This window comes from Nothoprocta perdicaria, unplaced genomic scaffold, assembly GCF_003342845.1.
Source record: "Nothoprocta perdicaria isolate Ctin4 unplaced genomic scaffold, notPer1 scaffold_46, whole genome shotgun sequence".
NCBI classification, from domain to species: Eukaryota; Metazoa; Chordata; class Aves; order Tinamiformes; family Tinamidae; genus Nothoprocta; species Nothoprocta perdicaria.
In genome coordinates, this window is record NW_020455710.1 from 699,526 (window position 1) to 721,755 (window position 22,230).

General features: G+C 53.9%; 2 protein-coding genes and 1 long non-coding RNA gene across 3 annotated transcripts; 2 read left to right on the plus strand and 1 right to left on the minus strand.

Moving 5' to 3' along the window:
* Positions 1–1,198: 1,198 nt before the first annotated feature.
* OTOP2 (otopetrin 2) lies at positions 1,199–5,907 on the minus strand. The gene is made up of 6 exons (XM_026046800.1): positions 5,508–5,907; positions 4,899–5,035; positions 4,222–4,280; positions 3,450–3,583; positions 2,128–3,017; positions 1,199–1,448 (listed from the first exon to the last, which is right to left on the minus strand). The coding sequence occupies exons 1-6, from the start codon at positions 5,905–5,907 to the stop codon at positions 1,278–1,280; spliced, it is 1,791 nt and encodes a 596-aa protein (XP_025902585.1). The 3' UTR covers positions 1,199–1,277.
* LOC112953695 lies at positions 5,859–8,342 on the plus strand. The gene is made up of 2 exons (XR_003250600.1): positions 5,859–6,077; positions 7,643–8,342. It is a non-coding gene; the product is annotated as an uncharacterized LOC112953695 (long non-coding RNA).
* Positions 8,343–9,943: 1,601 nt separating this feature from the next.
* On the plus strand, positions 9,944–18,061 carry USH1G (USH1 protein network component sans). Its single transcript, XM_026046822.1, has 2 exons — positions 9,944–10,107; positions 16,816–18,061. Exons 1-2 carry the CDS (start codon positions 9,944–9,946, stop codon positions 18,059–18,061), a joined length of 1,410 nt encoding a protein of 469 aa, XP_025902607.1.
* Positions 18,062–22,230: the final 4,169 nt, after the last annotated feature.

Genomic DNA, 22,230 nt, shown 5'->3' on the forward strand with positions numbered 1-22,230 from the left:
CAGCACGGGCTTTCTGAGGCTGTTTTGACTCCTCAGAGGACCCATTTTTACCCCTGCAGCCCAGGAGTCCTGCTCTGAAGGCCCCTGCAACCATACAGTGCTTTAGGGAGAGCTCTAAGCACCCAAAAACCCCTTTTCTGTGCTATCCGTGCCGCAGCTACCTGGGTGCTGAGGCTGTGCTCGCAGTCTCAAAGCCTGCAAAGTCCTGATGCAGCTTAAGCACGCGGGAGATCAAAATGAGAGGCTGTAGCACTGGGTAGATGTGTCATATGGCACTGAAGGTCCCTGTGTGTGTTCAGTGTTATGAAGAAAATCAATAAATAATTATTTTTTTTTTGTACAAAAATGTTCACATATTAAAAAATCACAATCTATTAAAAAATAAAAGGGAAAACCAAGTCTCCTGATCATCTCCCATATTGCCTATGTGATCTTTATGGGTCTTGAGCCTTGGTTTGGGAAAACTGGGAGAAAAAGTGTGCTTGAAACGATCCCTTGTCAGGGCCAGCCCATGACCACGTGGACAGCCCTTCTGTAGGGACTGTGTGTCCTCCCGAGAGAGGAGGCTGCAGTGTGCAAAGCTGTTCAGCAGCAGTAATGCCTCGCTGAAAAGGAAGGAGAACAGCAGGGGCTGCTACAGGGAAGGGTGAAGAGGGCCAACACACAAGGGCAGTGCAGAGGACAGCTATAAAATATTTCCCAAAGCCTTTTGTGCTCACCAGGTCATTTTTCACATCTTTACAGGGGACTGGTTTCCGACTGGCCATAGCAGAAGTTGAGTGGTTTCCCTTTCTTTGCCTTCCAGGCCTGAGTTAGCCCATCCTACCCACTGGTCTCGGAGTGCAGGCAGGATTGGGACTATTTGCAGGCAGGCAGTGACCCTCCAAAGGTGCTGAGCACCAACTGGAGAGCAAATCACTGGCATGGAGTGTACAGGCTGGATCAGGGTTGTAAGAAGGAAGGAAAGAGTCTTTTGGCATGAACCATGTGCAATTACCATGATCCTGCCCTGGAAACCTTCCTCTTTTCCCCTTTTTTCCTTTAAGCTTTAAGAACTTAAACCACACACATACACATACACACACAAGTAACAAAAATAAAATCTAGACTGTTTGTATGATCTTCACTGGCAGCAGAGAAATGATCCAACACTGCAAGGGGACGTGATTCGGGCAGTGCTGTAGACTCCTGGGGACATCTGGGCAGCCTTGCAGCCCTAGGGTAGGGAGTAGGTGGATTTGCTGAGGAGGATTTCATCTTCCTTGCAGTAGAGTTCTCTAGGACATGATGTAGACCTCCAGCAAGCTGGCCACCGCATGCATTCGGTAGAAGATCCCAAAGGGCAGGCAAATGTCCACAATGGCCGGCCACATGGAATCACCATAGAAGTTCAGTTCTTTATCATTGTCAAACTGGGGTCGGGCACCAAACGCTGGCATGATCCAGAGCTGTTTGAGAATAAGCAAGAATAATGTTGCAGTGAGAAAGATACGTGGGGTAGTGAGCACCTGCAGTAACAGCTACTGAGAGACAAGTAGGGTAGGGAACTGCATCCTCTGTCTGGTGATCCCTTGGCTGCTCGGGAAATGGAAACTCCAACTGAAGGTTTCTCCTCACAGCAACTGAGAACTGTGGAGATCTGCAACCTCATTTGGGCTTCTAGACTGAGGGATCTAAGAGGAGTCACACTGTGTTTTTTCAAGAGAACGCGGACTTCAGATATTTGTGATTTGACAATCTTTTGGGGGAGTGTAAGAGGAGGACTTCATATATTTTATTCATTTTAATAAGGCATTGCACATCTCTGGTAATACCCAATAAGAATACTGAAACTGATGCTTGTTTCTACCTACCAATTTTGTTGTCTGATGTGCCAGTGATAACGGACAGCCTCTGTGAGCTGTGCCCAAAATATCCCTAGCTCCAAGGCAGTTGCTTTTACTTGTAAACAACAAGGAAATGAGACCTGTCTGCATATGCAGTATGAATAAGTCTGCAACCTGTATAGCAGAACCAGGAGGAGGACTTTCGGCAAGGGTCATATCCTGTCCTTCACAGATATTTCTCCCTTTAATTTATTTCCTTTTGCTCCCACCCCGAGAAACTTTTCTCTCCACATCTACTCACTATGATATTGCTCAGCAGGAGGAACATGGAGATCTCCCTTAAGAACTTCCTCCTCCAGTTGATCTTCTTGGGGCCTGCAAGGGACTGCACGAGCTCAGAAGGATGGATGGCTTCAATGCTGGGGAGAGTGCTGGGTGTCATGGTGCTTCCGCTGTCAGGTACACGGAGGGACACCGCATTAACGTTAACAAAGGTGAGTCCATAGGGATCCTTCTGGCGCAGATCATGTTTGTGGTCTTCCTTGGGCGGTTGCCTATGGAGACCTTCAATAATGAAGATGTTTTGGAAGGTGTGCTGCGCAATCATCAGGAGGGCATAGGTGAGGTTGAGTGCACTGATACTGTCCCTCGGGGTGCTGGCCACAATGGCCACAATGGAGTAGTAAGAAATTGCATATTGCCCCAAGGCAGCGCCCATCAAAAGGGCCACGTCTAGGGTCCTGGTTGGGTTCTTGTGGCGATCCATGTCTCTCTTATCGAAACGGTAGATGACAGAGCCACCAATGCAGACAAGAGACATGAGGCCCAGACAAACAATGTTGAAGATATAGTACATGGTGAGAGCTTCATTCTTCTTGCTGGCTTCATGGCTGGAATTTACCCGTACCTCATAAACAATGAGGACTCCCAAGCCACTCACCAAGATGATAAGGCCCAACACGATGCCTACAAAGAAGGTCCTTCGAAAGAGCCTGAACTTCAGGCGGTGAATGTGGTGGGAGTGGTGGTCTATAAAGCGTCCAACATTCTTCCACATGACATAAACCATGGCAGAAGCGAAGAGACTGTACTCAATGTTAAAGGGATATAGCCAAAAATAGCCGTTCTTGAAAATCTGGCAGATTTGGCTGTTGCAATTGCATTCTTCAGTTGAGCCACTTCTCATCCCAGCTGGAACAGAGGGAAAAAAACACATAGGTGCAATGGTATTAAAGCAAGGAGACAGCTTTTATGAGCAGCCCTGAAAAACTAGATAATTGGGATCAATGAAAAACAAGACTGAGCATCAGAGAGCTTTGAGAACCAGGACACTTCAACCTTCCTTCTGAAGAAGTCTTGTCTCTGTTAGACAGGTGGCAGGTGAAGCTCTCTTTCTCCCTGCCTTTCTTCATTCCTGTCCCGTTTTCACTGGCCCATTTCGCTTCCTGACTCCTTTATGATGCAGGTTAGGAAGTGAACATTAAAATCCAGCTTGCAGTTAATCAACTATGTTAAAGGGTCCTTCTACTCTAGACAAGCCTTCTGAAAATGGACAAAGCCTGACCTGCAGAACCCCATGGGCTTCATCCCAGTATCAGATGACTTTGCAAATGGGGAGATTACCTTTCATGAGCCATTTAAAGATTTCTTCTGTCACGTTTTTCTTCAGCTTTGAATGTGCTTTGTGAACAGACTCGTCTGTCACTGCGGACATCCACACCGCTAAGTTTGTGGTCAGTGTCAGCATCAAGCCACACCTGCAAAAGAATGGGAAGGGCATGAGATCAAGGCACAGCTCTGGACTTCATTGCTTCCACCTGTGTAATAGATGCGCACAGGTTCACAGAGCATGTGGGAGCTGCCTGAAATTATGAGGACTGTGTGTTAAATCCAGAGATCTTGACTCTTTCTGTGCTGCTCTCTCTAGCTCCTCTCACTCTCTTCTTACTCCTTGTCCACCCTGAGAGGATTATGTTGCATTATGTAATGAGAATTAGGCCTGAGCTCTGCTCTCAAAGAGCCTCTTGGTAGGGATTTAATAAGTTCCAGTTGGTCTGCAATGGGTCCAATCTTGCAAAAATGGCAGAGATCTTATTCCTTGTCCATTTACCCTGATGAATGCCTGCTGGTGCACTGTCTTTCCCACAAAAGGAGGTAAGCTATGAAACATTTAATACAATTCTACTTGAATAATGCTAGCGCTCTTGAGCTGGATCCCCTCTTTGCTAGATTCACAAGAGATCTAGGACTAGCTTGAGAGAAACCCAGCAGTCTTTAGCTGTGGCCAGCATTAAGATGGCATTATTCCCTGTTGCATCTCGGCTCTGTGGAAGTTCAGCAGGTTTGCAGTGGTCCAGTCCTCCCAGACTGAGAGAATTCAAAGCACTACACTCACCTGGTAACATTCAGGTGTGCGTGGACACAATCTTTGGCAGAGATCCACAGGAAGTACGTCTGGCAGGGACAAGATAAGAAATGGTTATTTCAAACAAAGCAAGAAAGCAAAGCCTGCCCCTTTAGGGTGGGCATCTCCATGCCCAGCAGAGAGCAAGCTGGAGCCTCCTTTGCCAGGGCCCAACTGGGCCCAGCCTGTTGGCTCATAACCATGGTGATTTGGTTTGGTAGACACGCTCTGTTCTTGCTGTGCCCCTTCTGTCCAGTCCTGCTGCCATTGCTCCACCCATGCCCAGCCCTTGTTCCTATCTAACTTGTCCCTATCTGACCTCTTTGGAGTTGGCCCAGAGCTGGTGAACCTGTGTGTAGGGACTGCCCTGCCATTCCTATTGTCTTCTCTGTCTCTTCTTCTCGTGGGAAAGAAAACTGGCGGCTGGATCAGAGTTTGGGGCAGCCCATTCTGCTGTTAATCAAAATGTAGCTGGGTGGGAACAAGTTTTAACCACAATCCGTCTTGATGAGGGTTCCCACAGCCGGTAGTTGTGGGATCAGCTGGAGGGAGAGATGTTTTCTCACCTGCATGAGCTGTCTCTGCAGGGTGAGCTGACTGCCCTGTGAGACCAGAGCTTTTTCCCTTGTCTCTCTACCCATTCCCAAGACAGAACACAGCCATCTCACCTGGACAATCACAAATATTGCTTGCACAATGGGGTAGATGATTTTGATAGCAGATAGGCAGCTGTAGAAGCTGGAGTAATATCCTATTTTGAACACATCCATGACAAGGCTGAAAATGGCAAATAGGATTAGGCCTCCTGTTGAGGAATCCAAATAGCTATAATTAGACAAACGTATGCACACGTGGGCAATGCAGACAGGAAAAGAGGAAAGGAAAAGAGGATCTATTGCCATAGATGTTTTGTTTCTACTCTAGTTTTTCCTCTCCCCAAATTCACATTTTCTTGGTGTCAATAGAGTCATAGTATAGTTTAGGCTGGAAGGGACTTTGAAAGTCATCTAGTTCAGCTGTCTGTGCTGAACAGGGCTAATGGTTTTTGCAAGAGAAAGTGGCAAGCTGGGGAAGGAACCTGGTGTTGCAAAGCACCAAGAGCCCTTGGATCAGAGGGGATTTTGTAGTGACGCTACTGGAGGGACCAGGAACAAACTTTCTGAGGTAGCTTACGATGCTTAGAGAAGGAAGGACATTATATGGGTAGTAACCAACGTGCATGTGAACTGTTCATCCTGCCCCTCACTTCTCCTCCCAGCCCCACTGAGAGCTCCTACCTCTCAGCCAGACAGGCCCCGCGTGGGAGTCTTTGCAGAGGATGGCGTCCGGGCACCGCGAGGTGTTGACGAGGTAGAAGATGATCCACACGATGACTATGAGCATCATGACGGTCAGCAGGAAGAACACATCGTAGTCGTGCACGGCGATCTTCTCGAAAGCACCGCTGCTCACCAGTGTGCAGGCCAGCAGGGCGAGGTGCACGGCCAGTAGGATGGAGAACATGCGGCCACCCTTTTTCCACACTTCTTTGGAGCCAGGAGGGGAAGGGTGATGCTGGTGGCTGAAAGAGTGTGTCTGGCTTGAAGCCAGGCTGGCTTTGTCAGCCTTGTGTCCAGAGCCCATGCTGGAGTTTTGGCGTCTGATCTCGCTGTCCTTCTGCGCAGGTACTTCGGTCATGGTGCAGCCAAAGCCGTAGCAGAGGGTTAGCCCTGGTGAGAGGAGAACCTCATGAATGAGAAGATCACTTCATTTTTAATAGCCCAAGGCTGGGCCAAATGCAGGGCATGAGGAAGAAAGGATGTGTTAGAGGAACAGGGAAGACTGAGACAGCAAGTGCAAGAAGAGGGGTGAGCTCATTTTCAACCTTCCTTCTCTCCATTTGCCTGAAGGCTGTTTTTCTTGCTTATGATGCTCTTGTCTGGGGGAGATCCAGGCCAGCCTAACAATGTGTGCCTAATTTGTCGCACAACATTTTGATGTTTATTGATATAAGGTACTGGAAAAGTACAAGGAAAACACTCACACGATCAAATATCCTGGGGCACATGGCCAATGTGGTTTGATTTCTACTTGTCAAACAAAACATTCAGAGAAACCATCATACTTCCTGGCTAAGAACAGGCCCCTGAAAGGTAAGAAAGCCCTGAGCACATCATGCTTTCTACCAGTTCCTGTAAAGATATGAACTATCCCTGCTTCCTCTAAAACCTGTTGTCTGTGGCAGACTTGATATTTCATTGATGTCCTATGAAAAGCATTAAAAAAAAGCAAAGTAACTGTTCGAAGTAAGTAATTTCACTCACCTTTTTTTGCTGCCTGGAATCCAAATCTCTGGTCTTGCCAGGCTGTCTGAGACGTTTCCCTTTGCTGAAGCTCGGTCAGCCCAAGCATTTATACCCGTTGGGATGTCTCTGTGATTTATACCATCCCTGGAGCTGCTGATACTGGTGCTTCGCGGGCTTTCCGGAGAAACTCACATGATCCATTTTGTGCAATAGCTGATTTTAGGAAAGCAGGAGAGAGATGAGGAAATCAGGGTTATTTACCCAGGACGGGCATGGAGTGAGCTACACCTAGGCATGTCTAAGGAGAGCACAGCACAGCCTGGACCATTCTGCTGCAGAGGCACAGTCTTCATGAGCAGAGTGAACCCATCCTAACAAATCCATTGCCATGAAGGGACAAAATCTTCTCTTCCCTTGGAAGAAGATGGTTTTAAGTGATTAGTGCGCAAAAAAAAAGGTTAATGTTTTGGGGTTTGGCTTTCTGGTTAACTGAGTATGGTAAATATTAAGCCTCTTCCTGTTTGATTTCATTAATATGCTCTGAGCCTTCCCCATACAGAAAGATCTATGAGGAAAAAGAAGAAATTTGCTTTTGTCCTTACTGCACCAAGGGCAGCCCAGTCTTTTCCCACACTGCCAGTAACAAGGGAGGTACAGTACTAGAAGAAAGTAGTATTTGGTCTGGAATCCACGTTCCCCATTGTGGACACTTGTCCTTTGACTTTTTGGGGTAGGATGACATTTCCAGCCCCTGGCAGAATCTTGGAATGGTTGAGGCTGGCAGGGACCTCAGGATCTGCTCCAGGAGGTTGCCAGTGCTCAGGGGAAGCAAGAGATGTTACAAAACACGAAGCACGTGGGATTCAGCTGTTTGCCAGGCTGGAGTCTGGGGGAAAGCTTTTGTTCAAAATCTCTCTTATCCTCACTGTTACATTTCAGTGAAAGGTCTGGGGAGGACCAGAGCAGCTCCAAGTGCATGAGGAGATGTTTTATCCTTCTAGGAACATGTCTGTTTTGAGATTCCCCTACAGTTTGTCCCCTCTGGGGCAGGTTACAGAGGAGGGCTCTTTGCTGTGTGGTTTCTCCATCCCTTTCCTACCTGTTAACCCCAGTGCTCCTTCTTGCAGTGCTGCAGAACCTGCCCGTGCTGCCCAGCGGAGACCCAGCACCAGACCAGCGAGCCTGGCACTGGCCTTGGAGCACCTGGGTCCTGTGCGGTCCAGGGAGACCTTGGTGTGACTTTCCCGTGCTGCCACCAGCCGGCTGCCACCAGCACTGCTGGGACCTGCACTCTGCTAATCCCTATGGGTTATTCTTTTGGGTGAATGACTTCCTTTTTTCTCATTCTGTACCTAGCTCAAACTTTCCCAGGGGAACCCGACTCCTGAGCAGTGAATCTGAGCTGATATCATTGTCTTTGGAGACTCTTTTAAGAATAAGCTGCAGAAGCCACAAGTTTGGAGATCTCTGGGCTAAAATGCACTGATTTTTCCTCCTTTGTCCTTAACATCCAGCAACAGGGAAAACAATTTTTACTGCCTTGGGCTTCACTCCCAATCCCCCCTGGGAGCCACGATATGTGCGTAGTAACTGTAATGAGCTTAATTAGTAATAATACAAGAATCACTCAATAACCACAGCAATGAACTGTAGGCACTGCTACACTGGCACAGCAATGAACTGTAGGCACTGCTGCACTGCTGTTCCTCTGGAAGGAGCCCGGCAGCAAATGCTGCTCCCAGGCGTCTGTCAGGTCTTGTGCAGGAAGGCTGAGCCAGTGAGCAGAGTCTGTCACCGTGAGTGTCCCCGTGCAGGGCGTGGACCCTCCTGTGGTGTGTGTGGGTGTCCCCAGGCAGCTGGGAGAGTGACTCCGAGTTGGTCACCCTGGGGCTATTGGTGGCAGCTTGTTTAGAGGCACCTGGGACTGCTTTTGGGCCACCCTTCTGCTGTCGGGGGCTGTTTCCTTGCTTGAAACATAACATGTTTTCTTCTCCTCCTTCCCTCTCTCTGTTTTTACCTCCCTCTCCTTCCTTTTCACTCCATCCCATTTCAGCTTTGCTGCTCTTTCGCAGACTTTCCCCTTTTCCCCCACCCTCTGTTTCCTCCCTTCTGCACCCATCTGCTCAGTCTCTCTTTCCCCTCTCCAAGGGCAAACTGTCCGCTGTCGGGGGGCCTTGGTGGAAGAGGCCGAGGGCAGTCCTGGCGATCGCTTCCGCAGAGGTGAAACACGCAGGTCCTGCGGGGCACGCTCAGGACTGCACACAGTGAGGAACAGGAAATTCCTCCTCCGTGACACCGTGTCCCGGGGGTTGCGGTTCACTGCTCCGTGCAATGTGCACTGACAGTCGTGTGCTGTGGTCAGCGTTCATGCTTGACTGCTTCTCCCGACAGCAGAGGGTGCCCCAAGCCCGGGAATCTCATGAGATCCGGCCCTGGGAGCATCCAGTCTTCCTAGCAGTCCCTGCAGGGCTGGCAGCTGATATCACTACCATAAATGTTGCGCTCGCATTAAAGAAACTGGACACCAGACACTGTTACACATTGCAGCAGAGATCCTAAAACACTGGAGAGGCATCTGCAGAGGGAGAAGAGGCAATTCCAGCCTGCCTGAGGTACCCTGGGTTATTGCAGATTCGCGTCACGCAGTTTGTTGTGATTCTCCTAAGCGCAGAATCCAGCGGGAACAGGAGGAGAGCGCAAGGACAGGGGAGGCCGCTGGGTTTCCTGCTATTTAGTAACCTGGAGGTATCTATACATTGCACATAGGGATAACCTAGGGGTATCTACACACTGCAGTCTTTTCTACCAGGAAAAGCTGGACAAAGAGCTGGACTCTGAGCTGTTTTGACACTAGAGAGAGCCACCAGACAGCACCCACTTGCTCTGCTTTGACGGGGCTGCGGGTGCTCCGACAGCCCACGTTTCCCCCTGCACTAGCTTTAGCCCTGCGCCCTGCTGATCCCCGCCCCTGGGGGGCAGCTGGGTGCCCGGGGGCGGTGTTGGAAAGCCTCGTCCCTTGGGCCGAGCTGGCAGGGGGCTCTGTTTAGGGGGCGTTTCTGGCCCTGAGGAGCTGATGCTGCCTGGCGCTGCGTCCCGGCGCTGGGCTGAGGCGCTGCCAGCCCGAAGCAGCGAGGCTGCTTAATTGGAGCTTGCAAGGCGCCACGGAGCTGGCGCCTGAACGGCTCATTGTGAGCAGCGCCCGCGGGCGCTCAGGACCCAGGGGGAGCGTCGCAGAGCTTGGCTGGCTGGGCTCGAAGGAGATCCTGCCTCCCGGGCAGGACTTCTCAGGTGTCCTGGTGCTGCGGGCGCTGCGGCAAGGCGAGCTCGGCCCTGCCGGCGGCTCCCCCTTCCCCACGTCCATGCCCGTCCTCTGAGCCCGCCTTGGGCGCCCGCTTCCCCATGCGCTCGCCCGGGGACGGCTCCGCACCATGAACGACCAGTACCACCGAGCAGCCCGGGACGGCTACCTGGACCTGCTGAAGGAAGCCACCAAGAAGGACCTGAACTCGCCGGACGAGGATGGCATGACCCCCACGCTCTGGGCCGCTTATCACGGCAACCTGGACGCCCTGCGCCTGATCGTGAGCCGAGGGTGAGCACTGGGGGCTCCTCTCTGTGGGATAGAGTAGCAGGGACCCCGTCTCTCCCCTTCCCTGCTCGCAGGTCGGTGTGGGTGCGGGAGCCCCAGGAGCCGACACCTTCTGTCCCCCACAGCCCCTCTCCTGCCCTCCCCTCTGTTATTTTCTCTCCTCTTGCTTTGCAAGAGATCCAGTGCTTTGGGGCTGTGGGGCTGCCCCATGCCCTGTGCGAGCTTGCAGGCAGGACTGCACCCCCTGCAAGCGCTTCGTGGTGCTGGGTCAGGTCCTGTAGCCAGGCAGGTCCCAAAGCCACCATGTCACCCTAAAAATGCCCTTTTAAGATAGGGAACGGAGAGAATTAAGTGCTCCTTCTATTACAAGGAATGTTTCCAGGCAGGAGAGATGGGGGCTGTGCCAGCTGGCAGGCAGTGGTGCTGGTCCGTTTGACCTAATGTGAGATCTGAATGTGTGACCCAAGGGCTACCTGTTGCGCGCCTGAAGGAGATTCAGGAGTCTGTGCCTCCTGCGAGCGGATTTCGTCTAGCGCAGGCCCCCGCTGGGGTCGTTGTTGCTGACATGTCTCCTGGTCCCTCGCTTGGGCTGGAAGAAGCCTTGACTGTGTAGATCTGTGGGGCCATACGTGTGGATGTGATGGGGAGAAGGGAGCATGACTGAGGGGGCTCGCCTGAGCAGAAGGCTTTGGATGTTATTGGTGGGAAACTGGTGGGGAGGCCTGAGCTCAGGCCAGCTCTGCCATCCCCAGTCCCTCCCTGAGCAGCTCCTGCCTCGCCTGGTCTCACCGACCTCCCCTGGCAGCAAGTTCCAGGCCCTCCTTCCCGCTCCAGGTACCTTCTCCAAACACCTCATCTCCAGGGAGGAGGCTTCAGCCCAGTGCCGAGAGCTCAGTGACGGCACGGATTGGCCTTTTCTCTTTTTTCCCCCAATGCCAAGGCACAGTGCTGGGTTTGGGAGCCTGCACATGCATCCTGCCTTCCTGGAAGGGCTTTGCTGCTCCACCTCGGGTTGGGGCTCAGCGGGACCACCTGCTCCGACGCGGAGATTTCCCTGCGCGCGGCCGCCCGGTCACCTCTATGTCCAGGGGCCTTTGGAGAAGCCCGTGGGGAGCTGGGTGCAGGAAGGCGAGTTTTGGGGAACCCAGTGCTCCTCCCTGGGAGCCCACGGCCCCCTCGCCAGAGAGCCCGAGGGCTGCTTTCCTGCACAGGGGCCCCTTTTATAAATTCATTATAAAAGGTCCTAGCAGACACGTTCGGGTGCATCGCAGTTGCTGTTTAGTTAATAGCCTCATATATATCTGCTGCTGACAGGGCAAACAGCCTGCTGCCCTTTAAGTGATGGATGGTGGACGAAGCCCTGCTCTGGGGGCAGCACGGATCTGCGTCGGAGCATCAGTCTGTCTGTCGCATCCTCAGAGATCAGAGAAGCCTCCTCAGGCCTCCACGGTGGCAGGGCTCTGTGCTCCTGGCAGCTGGTTTGGGGTCACAAAGCCTCCAAAACAGGGTTAGGAGCTGCCAAGTTGGAGAAGCCAAGTCGCCCAGGCCCTCCCTCCAGGAAAAGCCTGGAATTTTCCCTTCTGGGAGCCGCTGCAGTGCCAGAATGCCAGCACGTGGTCTCGGCTGTGGCAATATTCCTCCTTCAGGCCTGCTCCTCGGGGCAGGAACGTGGCTGACCGTGCACGTGGGCAGCCCTGGGGCAGCGGTGACGGGAGCTCGGGGGCCTGAGGGGCTTGGAAACCCCCCTGGTGAAGCTCCGGGGCCCGGACGGGCTCGGGGCGTGTTCCCTTGGGCTCAGCGCTCCATAAGGCAGGAGCTGGGGCCAGGCTGTTGGAAACAGCCCGGCACAGCGAGGGAGGCCGGCCAGGAGGGGCCCTGCGTGAGGGGCACCATGGACCAGCAGGGGACATCTCTGCTGCTCATTCCGTGCCTCGTTGCAAGCCTGGCCGGTGGGTGTTTAGGCTTAGCAAAGCTCTGCTGTCCTCACAACGTGTCCCCACGTTTGGCACGTTGTGTCACCAGATGAAGCAGTGACGGGGAATAAGGTACAAGGGTGCTGCTGGTGTTGGGGTGCAGGAGGGAGCTTCATCATTTCAGCCTGCATTGCATGAAGCAGACTTGTTGCTACGTCCATGTCGGAGCAGGGGAGGCTTCCTGGGGGCCACCAATTTGCCTGAGCCTTGGGGCTGGCTTCGGATGGGGACAGAGTGAGGGGACACGATGGAGGGGTCAGCAGTGGCCTGTCCATCTTGCTAGTGACACAAAAAGCCTCTTTCTTCCTTCTGGCTGCACTCCAGGGAGGGACACAAGCTCAATTAATGTGACGGCTGGGAAATGACAGGCTAATTGGCATTTGGTGCTGCAGCTTCTCGGAGGCAGTAATTCTCTAGCACGGTTCGTTACGACAGGCACAGGCCCAGCTCCCGTCAGCCCCTAGGGCTTTGCCTGGGAAAAGCCAGGACTTTTTCTTGGAATGGACCGCAAGAGGGGTTGGGATGCATCTTCCTGCTAGGCAGGACCACCATCAGCTGTGTCACCTGGCGTTCCCATGGGTGCCTCCTGTCAAGAAGAGCTTTGAGTTTTAATGGCCGTGGGATGAGGCGCCCACTGAAGCAAGGGGCTGGAGGAAAAGAGCTGGCCCTTGACGTGCACCAGGCTGCTGGAGGGAAGTGCCGCAGAGCCGGGCGCAATGAGGAGGGACGTGTGAAGGGGACGGAGCTTCCTCGCTGGCTGGTGGCCACGCGGGTGCCGGGAAGAGCAGCGTGGCAGTGTTGGTGGGAAGCTGCCGGGGTGGTGACCGGCCGCGCGGGTGAAGCGGTTGGGTGGAGCGCCATCACGGCCGGGCTGCTTCCGGTGCCTGAGCTGGCTGCTTCCAGCCGCCGTGGGACCTGGCCGCGGTGACGTCCCGGGCCGCTAGACGTGCCCCTAGGCGCTGCTGCCGTGCGAGTGGCATTAATAATCATTAGTAACATCGGCTCCCACAGCAACTGCCAATCTGGCTTCTTGCTGAAATACACGAGGGGGAAGGCCTTGAGAGGAGCCTCCTTAGAGCGTCTGCTGCTAGTTTGGGGGATATCTGGACTTGCTTAATCCTTGACATGCCACCAGGCCCATCTGGGACAAAACCTGGGATATAAGACCCAAAACTGCATCCCCAGCTCATCTCACTGGGCTCATCTCTAGGCTTTCCTTGAGTCGCTTCCCCAAGTGGCCCTGTTGCACTCGGTTGTTTCTCTCGAGGCCAGGAATCTTCCTCTTCCGGTAGCGCCAACCATGCCGCGTGTTTTGGAGGAGCCAGAGGTGCCCTGCGCCCAGGCGGCTCCCGCTCGGAGGGGCTGCTCCGTCCATGGACGCGCTGCCAGGGGGTGAGCCAGCCCTTTGCTATCAGAGGAACTTCACACACGCAGCCAGGGGAGGACGTGTCTAAGTGTCGGTGGATTCCCAGGCTAATTGAGATCCCATGGGAGAAGTGGGGGGAAAAGCCGGCAGGAAGGGAGTGAGGGTGCGCGTCACAGGGAGCACGCAGTGACTCAGGAGGTGCACATGTCCACCCAAGGGGCTCAATTAACAGTGTTTTTAATAATAATTATTACAGGTGTTGACTCAGCACTTGAAAACGCTTTGAAGCTGAGAAGCACTGAGCTTCATACTTGTTATTAAAATACGTTCCCACTTAGTGGACCCTGCAGTCAGCATCTCCGGGAGTGCGGTGCCCTCGAGGTGAAGGTTTGCTTGGTCTGAGACCTGCCGGAGGGGAGGCCTCATGTTTATTATCAGTGGCAGATCAAATGCAGCTGCTTTGCAAGTCACCCTTGTTCTTTCCTTTTGATGCATTTTTAGTGCCTCTGTCAGACTTTTATGGGGCAAAAGGACTCAGGGATCTAATTTTGCTCTAATCTTTTGGTGTCTAGACAGTGGGAATATCCAGGGAAAACCAGTTTTGATGCTCTTTCCCCCAAGGCAATAAAAAGCATAAGGAAAGGAGATCTTTACATATGAGTCTCCCAAGATCCTCCTGGCTTTGCCCTTTACCACCCAAACCAGACGGACATGAGAAGGAGCTCTGAGATGCAGCACGTGGATAAAGCATCCAGCAAGATAAGTACTTGGTTTGGGAAGCAAGGTCTTTTCCAGGGTGTCCATTGCTAAATCACTGTCCCAATAAGAAGCCCATGCAGGGACTGGGTCCTTCATGGTGGCCTGGCTCATCTGCCCATCCATGTCCGAGCTGACACACATGTCCCCATTCAAAGCACACGTCAACAAATGACCGTTCACGCGCCGAGTCCCACCGCCAGCCCCAGCAGTTCTAGTTTCACTGGCTCTTTAATCCAGCTCCATCAATAATTTACTCCTCTCTTGCAATTCATCAAATATTGATGTTCCCCATGAATTTCCCAGCCTGGACATGTCACAGTGAGGGTAGGGGGTGGTTAGGGAGTTACCTCATCTAGTAACATGGCTCTGCCACAGTAGGGGCAGGTCCCTCCTCTGCTTCAGCTGCTTCCAGCTCCTTCGTTCCTGCGGCCTCCCCTGTTCTTCCAAGGCCTGTTCTTTGAAGCCTTTCTTGGCTTCAATGAGAGACATTGGAGGCTCTAAATACAGAAGTTCCCTTAGTTCTCTAGTTCCCTTGCACATTTTTTTGAACCTTTTGACCAGCTCTTGCTGAATTTGCAAGAAGACTGAAGATTGTAGAGATATTAGATTTCTACAAATACTGTGGAAACAGCTGCAGAGCAGCTACTGATGTTCCCAGTAAGAGGAAAGCTGAATGCACCTCCCTGTGGTTATTAAGGAGTCCTGATGGGAAACTCCCACCCCAAATGCAAATAATTTCCAGTTTAACCTCCGGATGCTGGCTTTATTCCTTACGCCTTCTGCAGAATCATTCCTCTTCCATATCAGATAGCTAAGATATTTTGGCAAAGCCTGAAAATGGGAAGCTAGAGTCTGCGTAGCTCTGCTCAGGCCCCACTGTTGCCAGAGCACAGCTGTTCAGAGCAGCGTGCAGGGGGCTTGGAGTGTGTCCTGAGCGTGGGAGGGCTCGTGTGCCGAAAGGGGATGTCGCTGGGTCTTGCATGTGAACACGGGCACTGAAGGAATGGAGCAGCACAGCTGGCAGGGGGAGAAGTCCGGGCTCTAGCAATCTTGGCCCCCTTTCACGGGAGCACCTTTGGGCCTCTCTCCAGGGAGATGGGCTGTAGCACAGCGGACACGTGGGATTTAGGAGACATTTCTGTGCTCTGCTCATCCCAGCCCAACTGTCAACACAGCGAGGAGCAGCGAGGGGTAAAATAGCACAGGGTGGATGTCTCGAGGGTGCATTCCCTGGCAGGTCCTACCAGCGAAGGCCCAAAGCGAGGCCCAGAGCGAGTGTCCTCATGCCTGCGCTGGCTGAGCCCTCTTCCAATCCTGGCGGCCGGATTTGGAGCCCTGGGGCTGCGGGCAGGCCGTGGCTCCCCTAGCGCTCACCGGGAAGGTGGCGAGTCAACAGGCAAGAGTTGTGCAGAGCGAAGGAGCCGCAGAGGCTCCCGCAAAGGCTCGGCCGGTGCGCGGCGGGCACAGGCGCCGCTGCCGGCCACGTATCATCCGCGCGCGCTCCGGCCTGCAGCGGTGTGAACTAGCTCCTGTTTCAGCACACCACCAATGCAGAGGATTGCCAGGAGGGCAGAGGTGCCTCCAGTGCCTCACGGGCCCAGCACATCGCAAGAGATGGGAGACGCGGGCAAGCGGCTGCGCCCCCTCCACAGCTTGCGGGGCAGGGGCTGACGCGGCGCGAGAAGAGCCGCTCGCGGCGCTGGCCGGGTGTGCAGCCCTTGGGGAGCGCAGAAACCTAATCTGCACTTTCTCTGAAACTAGATTCTCAGGGAGTGCTAATACCCACTCACTTCGAGGCATGCAATCGAAACCCAGCGTGGGGCGGCGAAACCCCCCACAAAAAGCCAGCCCCTAGGCCTGCGCCAACAACTCTCTTCTTGTTCTCTATTGAAATCGTGTTCTCTTAACAACTCTGTTCTCATTCTCTATTGAAATCATGTCCTCTTCACAACTCTGTTCTTATTTTCTATTGAAATCCTGTCCTCTTCTGTCCTGAACTTTTGTACAAATGAGAAGGGTGAAGGATTTAATTCACATTATGTTAGAGCAGGCAGCAGCCGGTGGTTTTCAGAACCAGGGCTTAGGATGGCCCATTTATTGGTGATGTTGCCACCACGGTGGGACCTTCCCCAAGGAGCGGATGTGTGCTGGGATGTTTTAGGATGGAATGGAATGAGAGTCGGAATGAGAATGAAGCCAAAATTTGAAGCTGGAAACTGCATAGCATTTAATGGAATGTTTTATTTCTGAAATTTTGTAAGTTAAAAACCTGAGCTGGAATCTACCCCACATCTCAATTCTGGTCTAGTCAGAATCCAGCCTGTCTTCTCTCCAAAGATTGTTTGGAAGCAGGAACATGTCTCTTGAGAGTTGAATCCAGTTATGGGAAGTGCCGCAGGCTTCCATCCCATGTCATTGGTACAAGTCTCCAGAAGATTTAAAAGTGAAGCTGAGGGGGCTGGAGGCCTGCGGGTTTGTATTTTGAGGAGGAAATGATTCATGGAGCTGGTGCTGTTGATTTGCCCCCGCACAACTGTTGTTCTCTAGGAAACACCTCAGTAGACTCTGTCGGTCAGACCTGTAAGCTAACCAGCTCTTTTCCTTGTTCTCTAGAGGGGATCCAGACAAATGTGACATCTGGGGGAACACCCCCCTCCACCTGGCAGCAGCCAACGGTCACCTGAACTGCCTTTCCTTCCTCATCTCTTTTGGGGCCAACATCTGGTGCCTGGACAATGACTACCACACCCCGCTAGACATGGCAGCCATGAAGGGACACATGGAGTGCGTCCGCTACCTGGACTCCATCGCTGCCAAGCAGAGCAGCCTCAACCCCAAGCTGGTGAGCAAGCTGAAGGACAAGGCCTTCCGCGACGCGGAGCGCAGGATTAAGGACTGCGTGAAGCTGCAGAAGAAGCACCACGAGAGGATGGAGAAACGGTACAAAAAGGAGATGTCAGATAGCTCTGACACCATGAGCTTCTCTAGCTATTCGAGTAGCACTTTGAGCAAGAAATTCCAACACATGTCTATGGTGACTTCCCTGCCATACTCCCAAGCCACCATCCATGGTACAGCCAAGGGAAAAACGAAAATCCAGAAGAAGCTAGAGAAGAAGAAGCAAGTGGATGGGACATTCAAAATATATGAGGATGGGAGAAAAAGTGTGCGGTCTCTGTCTGGCCTGCAGCTAGGGAATGATGTCATGTTCGTGAAACAAGGCACCTACGCCAGCCCCAAGGAGTGGACTCGGCGTAACATCAGAGACATGTTCCTCACAGATGAAGATACCGTCTCCCGTGCCATAAGCGATCCAGGTTTGCATATGGACTCAGCCCACTCGGAAGTCAGCACCGACTCTGGCCACGATTCCTTGTTCAACCGCCCCGGGCTGGGCACGATGGTGTTCCGGCGCAACTACGTGAGCAGCGGGCTCTTTGGGATCGGCCGGGAGGACACTGGCGCGCTGGGAGAAAGCAACGCCGACGGGGTAGGTGTCAAACTGCGGAGCCGCCTGCAGCGCTCGCCAAGTCTCAACGACAGCATTGGCAGTGCCAACAGCCTGCAGGAGAGGAACGCAGAGGAGCTGCCCTGGGACGAGGTGGAGCTGGGCTTAGATGATGATGATGAACCAGATACCAGCCCCTTGGAGACTTTCCTGGCTTCTCTGCACATGTTTGAGTTCATCTCCATCTTGAAGAAGGAAAAGATTGACTTGGAGGCCCTCATGCTATGCTCAGACAATGATCTGAAAAGCATCAACATCCCACTGGGTCCCAGGAAAAAGATTGTGGATGCCATCCAGCGGAGACGGCAGACTTTGGAGAGGCCAGACGTCATCGTGGACACTGAACTGTAAGTAGGAGAGGCGGCTGCTGAGCCATTAAACTTTTCAGCAAGCGGAGGTGTGAGTAGCGTAAGGGTTTGGTTTCAACCTACTTGTAAGAGCCCAGGCAACTGCAGCGCTTCTGCGTGTGGGCAGATTCCTGCTTGTGTGGAAACAAGGAGAGTTTGGGAAGGTGGCAACAGGCTTAGTTCATTACTCAACAGCCTTAAAGTGGCTGGGCGGGACATGAAGTTTTGTTTCATAACCTACATGAATGTGGACTGCTCTGTGGTCTGATGCTTCTGAGTCCTTGGAGCTGGGCTTTTCAGCCATGCTCACACTTGTCCTGACTCTTCACCTCTTGAAGGTGTTAGGAAATCAACCACAGTGATCCAGCGGGAGCAGACGGAGGCCGGTGCCCATTGGCTTTCCGAAACCTTCCTCGAATGCTTAAGTTCTTACTCAAAGCTTTGGAGATTGCGTATTTGGGTTGGAGTTGGTCTTGCTGCGTTTGGCATTTCCAGGGTTTGGCTGGCTGGTCCCAAAGGACCGCACGCCTGCCTTTGAGGTGAATGGATGACACTAGATTGGGTCTCCCTACGGTCATATCCGCTGACATTGTAGTCACTGCAGACACAGCTGTTTGGGCTTCCCGGCCTCTAAATGTCTGTGTGTTCCTGCTGGTTTTCAATACTGCTCTTTCTTGGATCCCCAGCGTGCTGATAGATTTTTCTCTTTCCCTTTGCAGATAGCAGCAGGAGCAGCAGCAGCATATTTTTTGTCCAAGAACAAGAAACACAAACCAGTTCTAAGTTGCCAGAAAACACAAGCCAGAGACTCTTTTCCTGGGGCAGCTGGATGCAGTCCCCACCAGTCCCTCTGAACCGCCCTCCGGCTCCCTCGCTCTGCTCCTCAGCCCCGCAGCGATCCCAGGGGATTCCTGGTGCCGAGGGGCGATTGCTGAGCTCGGCCCAGGCAGCTTCATCCGACAGTTGCCCGCTCTCCGGAGGAAGGCGGATGCGCTGCAGAGACGTAGTTGCAGGCTGAGAGACCACATGCAGCCACGAGTGGAAGGAGTTGAGCGACAGTCTTCTCAAAGGGACCCAAAATAAATAATTGCACCCAGACTTCCTTGAGCAAAGTGGTTGATGTTTGGGATGGATTGCAGGGAAGTGGGGCTTCCTGGCCCCTCTCTGGGTTCTTGGTTGCTTTGGGGGTGTTGTTTGATACTGTGTTTCCAGGGCTGAGCTTTAATTGTCTTGTTTTCTGGGTGTTTTAGATAGACGTAGCCCAGCTCTGACTTCTGCCACTTATGAACGAAGTCTGTGCTCTCTGGAGGGAGACTCTGGAACGAAGGTTGTGTTTTCAGTGTGGTGGTGGGTGCTTTCCGGCACCCCGGTCGCACAGTCCATCCTGCAGAGGCGAGACCCCTGCCCCGTCTCCCTGGGCTCGGAGCTGTGCCAGCAGTTTCTGTGTAAAGGGCCTGGGCATTTTCCTCCAGGGGCTTCCCGCAGCCGAGCCCGGTGCCGGAGCCAAACTGCTGGGTTGCAGCGAGGAGGCTCCTCTGGGCAGCTCTGACTGACCCGTGCTCCAGACGCAGCTCTGGGCTGTCATGTCAGGAGTTCCACACGGACCCGGCCCTCCTCTCGCTGACCGTCACGCTCGTTTTCCAGGCCCTCAGCTCCCAGCCCCTGTGCTGTAGTGTCCTACGGGATGGTGCCTGGATGGGTTGTGGTGGGAAGGAGCGTCTCTGGGTGCAGCAGCGAGCAGGGGACCTGCGTCCTCACCTGATCTCACCCGGCAGTGACACAGCCCGATGGGAGAGAGTCACCACGGCCGTGCTGGCAACGGGCCTGCGCGGGCTGTGATGCAAACTACCGCTTTAGAGAAGTGCCACCTGGATTACGTTGTTGCTGGGCCTGACTCAGGTGAGATAGTAAAAGCCACGGACAGCGTGACTGCCATTAGATAGCCCATAGGTTACTAACAGGGGTACCAAAGCTGCAGTGGAGGGAGCAGGGAGCTGGACCACAGCAGACACACAACCGTGGATCAAATAACCCCATTGACCAGGGCATCCAATCTTAGGCTTATCCTACAAGCACTGAAAGGTCTCCTGGATCTTAACAAATCCGAGGTGAGATTTGATTGATTCCTCTTGTGACCGTGTCCCTGCCTCCCTCGTTAGAGCAGCAGCAGCCAAGTCCCAGCCTCACGGTGCCCCTGCTGCTGCAGAGGGGACCTGGGCTCTGCTGGATCCTCTCAGGGAGGCTTGAGCCTTGGATCTAGCAGAGAGAGGGGAAGCTCTAGTCTAGCCTGGAGAGGCACAAGAGCATCCATGGACATAAATCCTGCCCGTGAGCGGACAGTCACTTTGCCGCTCCATGTGCAGCTGGAGGAACACGCTCAGTTGCACCAGGGATTATCTAGCTGTTTATCTCGCCCCATCTCAGAGATGTGAACGATAAGGAATAACCCGAGCACGGCGACTTGTGGCAGGGCGCGTGCGACACCCTCATGCTCTGGACCGAGGGCGCGAGGTCTTCCTGCACCAAGCGCGAGCCAAGCACGGAGTGTTTGGCGTTTGGAAACGAGTTGTGCCGGGATGCAGAGCCACAAGCCAACCCCTCGCCCTTCACCTCTGTTCAGGCCGCTCTAGTCAGGCTGTTCCGTAAAGACACCTCAGCAAAAACTGCTCTTAGGTTTTATAAGTGGTTTCTGGAGCTTTTGTATCTGGAATAATCTTGGCTTGATTTCCAGCTGAAAGCACTTCAGGCACTGGAGTGTGCTCAGCTGGTGGGTTCTCAGGAAAAGGCTGGGAATCCCAAGCGGTGTTTCCCTTGGTCCCGCTCCGGCGGCGCCGCGTGCTCGTGTCACATAATGTCACAGCTCCCTCTGCCGGGATGTGGCCCGGGGGCGGCCGCCCGGCTGGGGCGCGAGCGCAGGGACCGGCCGTGGCCGCAGGGTCCTGCTGAGACGGGGTGCCCGACACGCATGCGGGATGGCGGCGGCCGAGCTCATCCCCTTCCCCTCCTGCCTCCGATCACATCCGAGTGCCCTGCCTTCCAGCTCCGCGCTACGACAGCCCTGGGAGCAACTGTGTGAGCAGAGTAGAGCAGAGCAGAGCAGAGGGAGGTCTCCCACCTTCACAAGCTCAGCAAGTTCCTTTCGGTTAGGAGCATTCAAGCAGTTGCTGCTGCTGAGGCCGCTTCTAAACCATCTTTCCTCCAAGAGCTGCTCTGGTTGAAAAGGGGATGTGACGATACCCAGGGGCCCTGAGACAAGTCTGTACCAAGCTAAGACTCTGCCCAAAACGCTGCTCAACAAAGCCCTGGGCTCCTGGAACCCGGCACCATCCCTGCTGTGACCTGGCGGAGCCCAGGGCCTGGGCCTGGGCCAAGGACTGACCCACATGGGGTGAGAAAGGGGACCGAGCGCTGGCCTTTGGGGGCGACGCTGGCAGCAGAGCCCGCACATCTCCCAACTTGCTCCCATCAGGCTGTCCCACACAAAGCGTGTGGATGCGGCTCTGGGCAGGCTGCTCCGTGTCCCCTGATCACCAGGAGCTCTTCCCAGCAGCCAGGTCTGGCCCCACAGCATCTACCCTGCCCCACAGCAGAGGCTGTGCGGCCTCCGGCATGCTCAGCCCCACAGAGGAGGCTGCTCAACCTCCTCCACGCTCATCCCGGGCGCCTGGTGGCTCCCAGCTGCATCGTGGCCGGGGCCGAGAACAACCTGCTCCCGAAGGAGCCGGCTCTTGTGAAAGCGGGGTGGAGGCCGAGCCTGGCACACCCCGAAATACCCTCCCAAATAGAAACCGCACCAGGCAGCAGCTTCCTCCATCCCACTGCCATCCTCACAGCACGATGCGGGGCAGCCAGAGCCCTCTTGCAGCGATCCCCAGCCCCATAGGATCTGCGTACCCCTCACGTCCCAAGCAAACGCTGCCAAACTGCCCTGTGTTGCTTCCCAGGAACGTGGGCTTCCCGGGAACATCAGCATAACTGGGATGTGGGTTTCCCCTCCCTGGAAGCACTGGGATGCGGGATGCAGGGAGTGCCGAGCGGCATCCCGGAGCGCAGCAGCATCGCCCGTGTGAGGGGATAGAGCCACCGGCCTGGTTGTCGCACTGAGATGTCCCAGTGCCCGCTGTCGCTCCGGTGCCTTTTCCGGAGGACAGGGCGCCTCCAGTCTGATCCTCC

What these genes read in the sequence shown, in the direction of transcription:
- USH1G (XM_026046822.1), top strand. Translation starts at nt 9,944, where the DNA reads ATGAACGACCAGTACCACCGAGCAGCCCGGGACGGCTACCTGGACCTG. An exon ending in CGCCTGATCGTGAGCCGAGG is followed by an intron (nt 10,108 to 16,815) that starts GTGAGCACTGGG and finishes CTTGTTCTCTAG; the next exon opens with AGGGGATCCAGACAAATGTG.
- OTOP2 (XM_026046800.1), bottom strand. Translation starts at nt 5,907, where the DNA reads ATGACCGAAGTACCTGCGCAGAAGGACAGCGAGATCAGACGCCAAAAC. An exon ending in GGGGCCTGTCTGGCTGAGAG is followed by an intron (nt 5,036 to 5,507) that starts GTAGGAGCTCTC and finishes ATTCCTCAACAG; the next exon opens with GAGGCCTAATCCTATTTGCC. An exon ending in CAATATTTGTGATTGTCCAG is followed by an intron (nt 4,281 to 4,898) that starts GTGAGATGGCTG and finishes TGTCCCTGCCAG; the next exon opens with ACGTACTTCCTGTGGATCTC.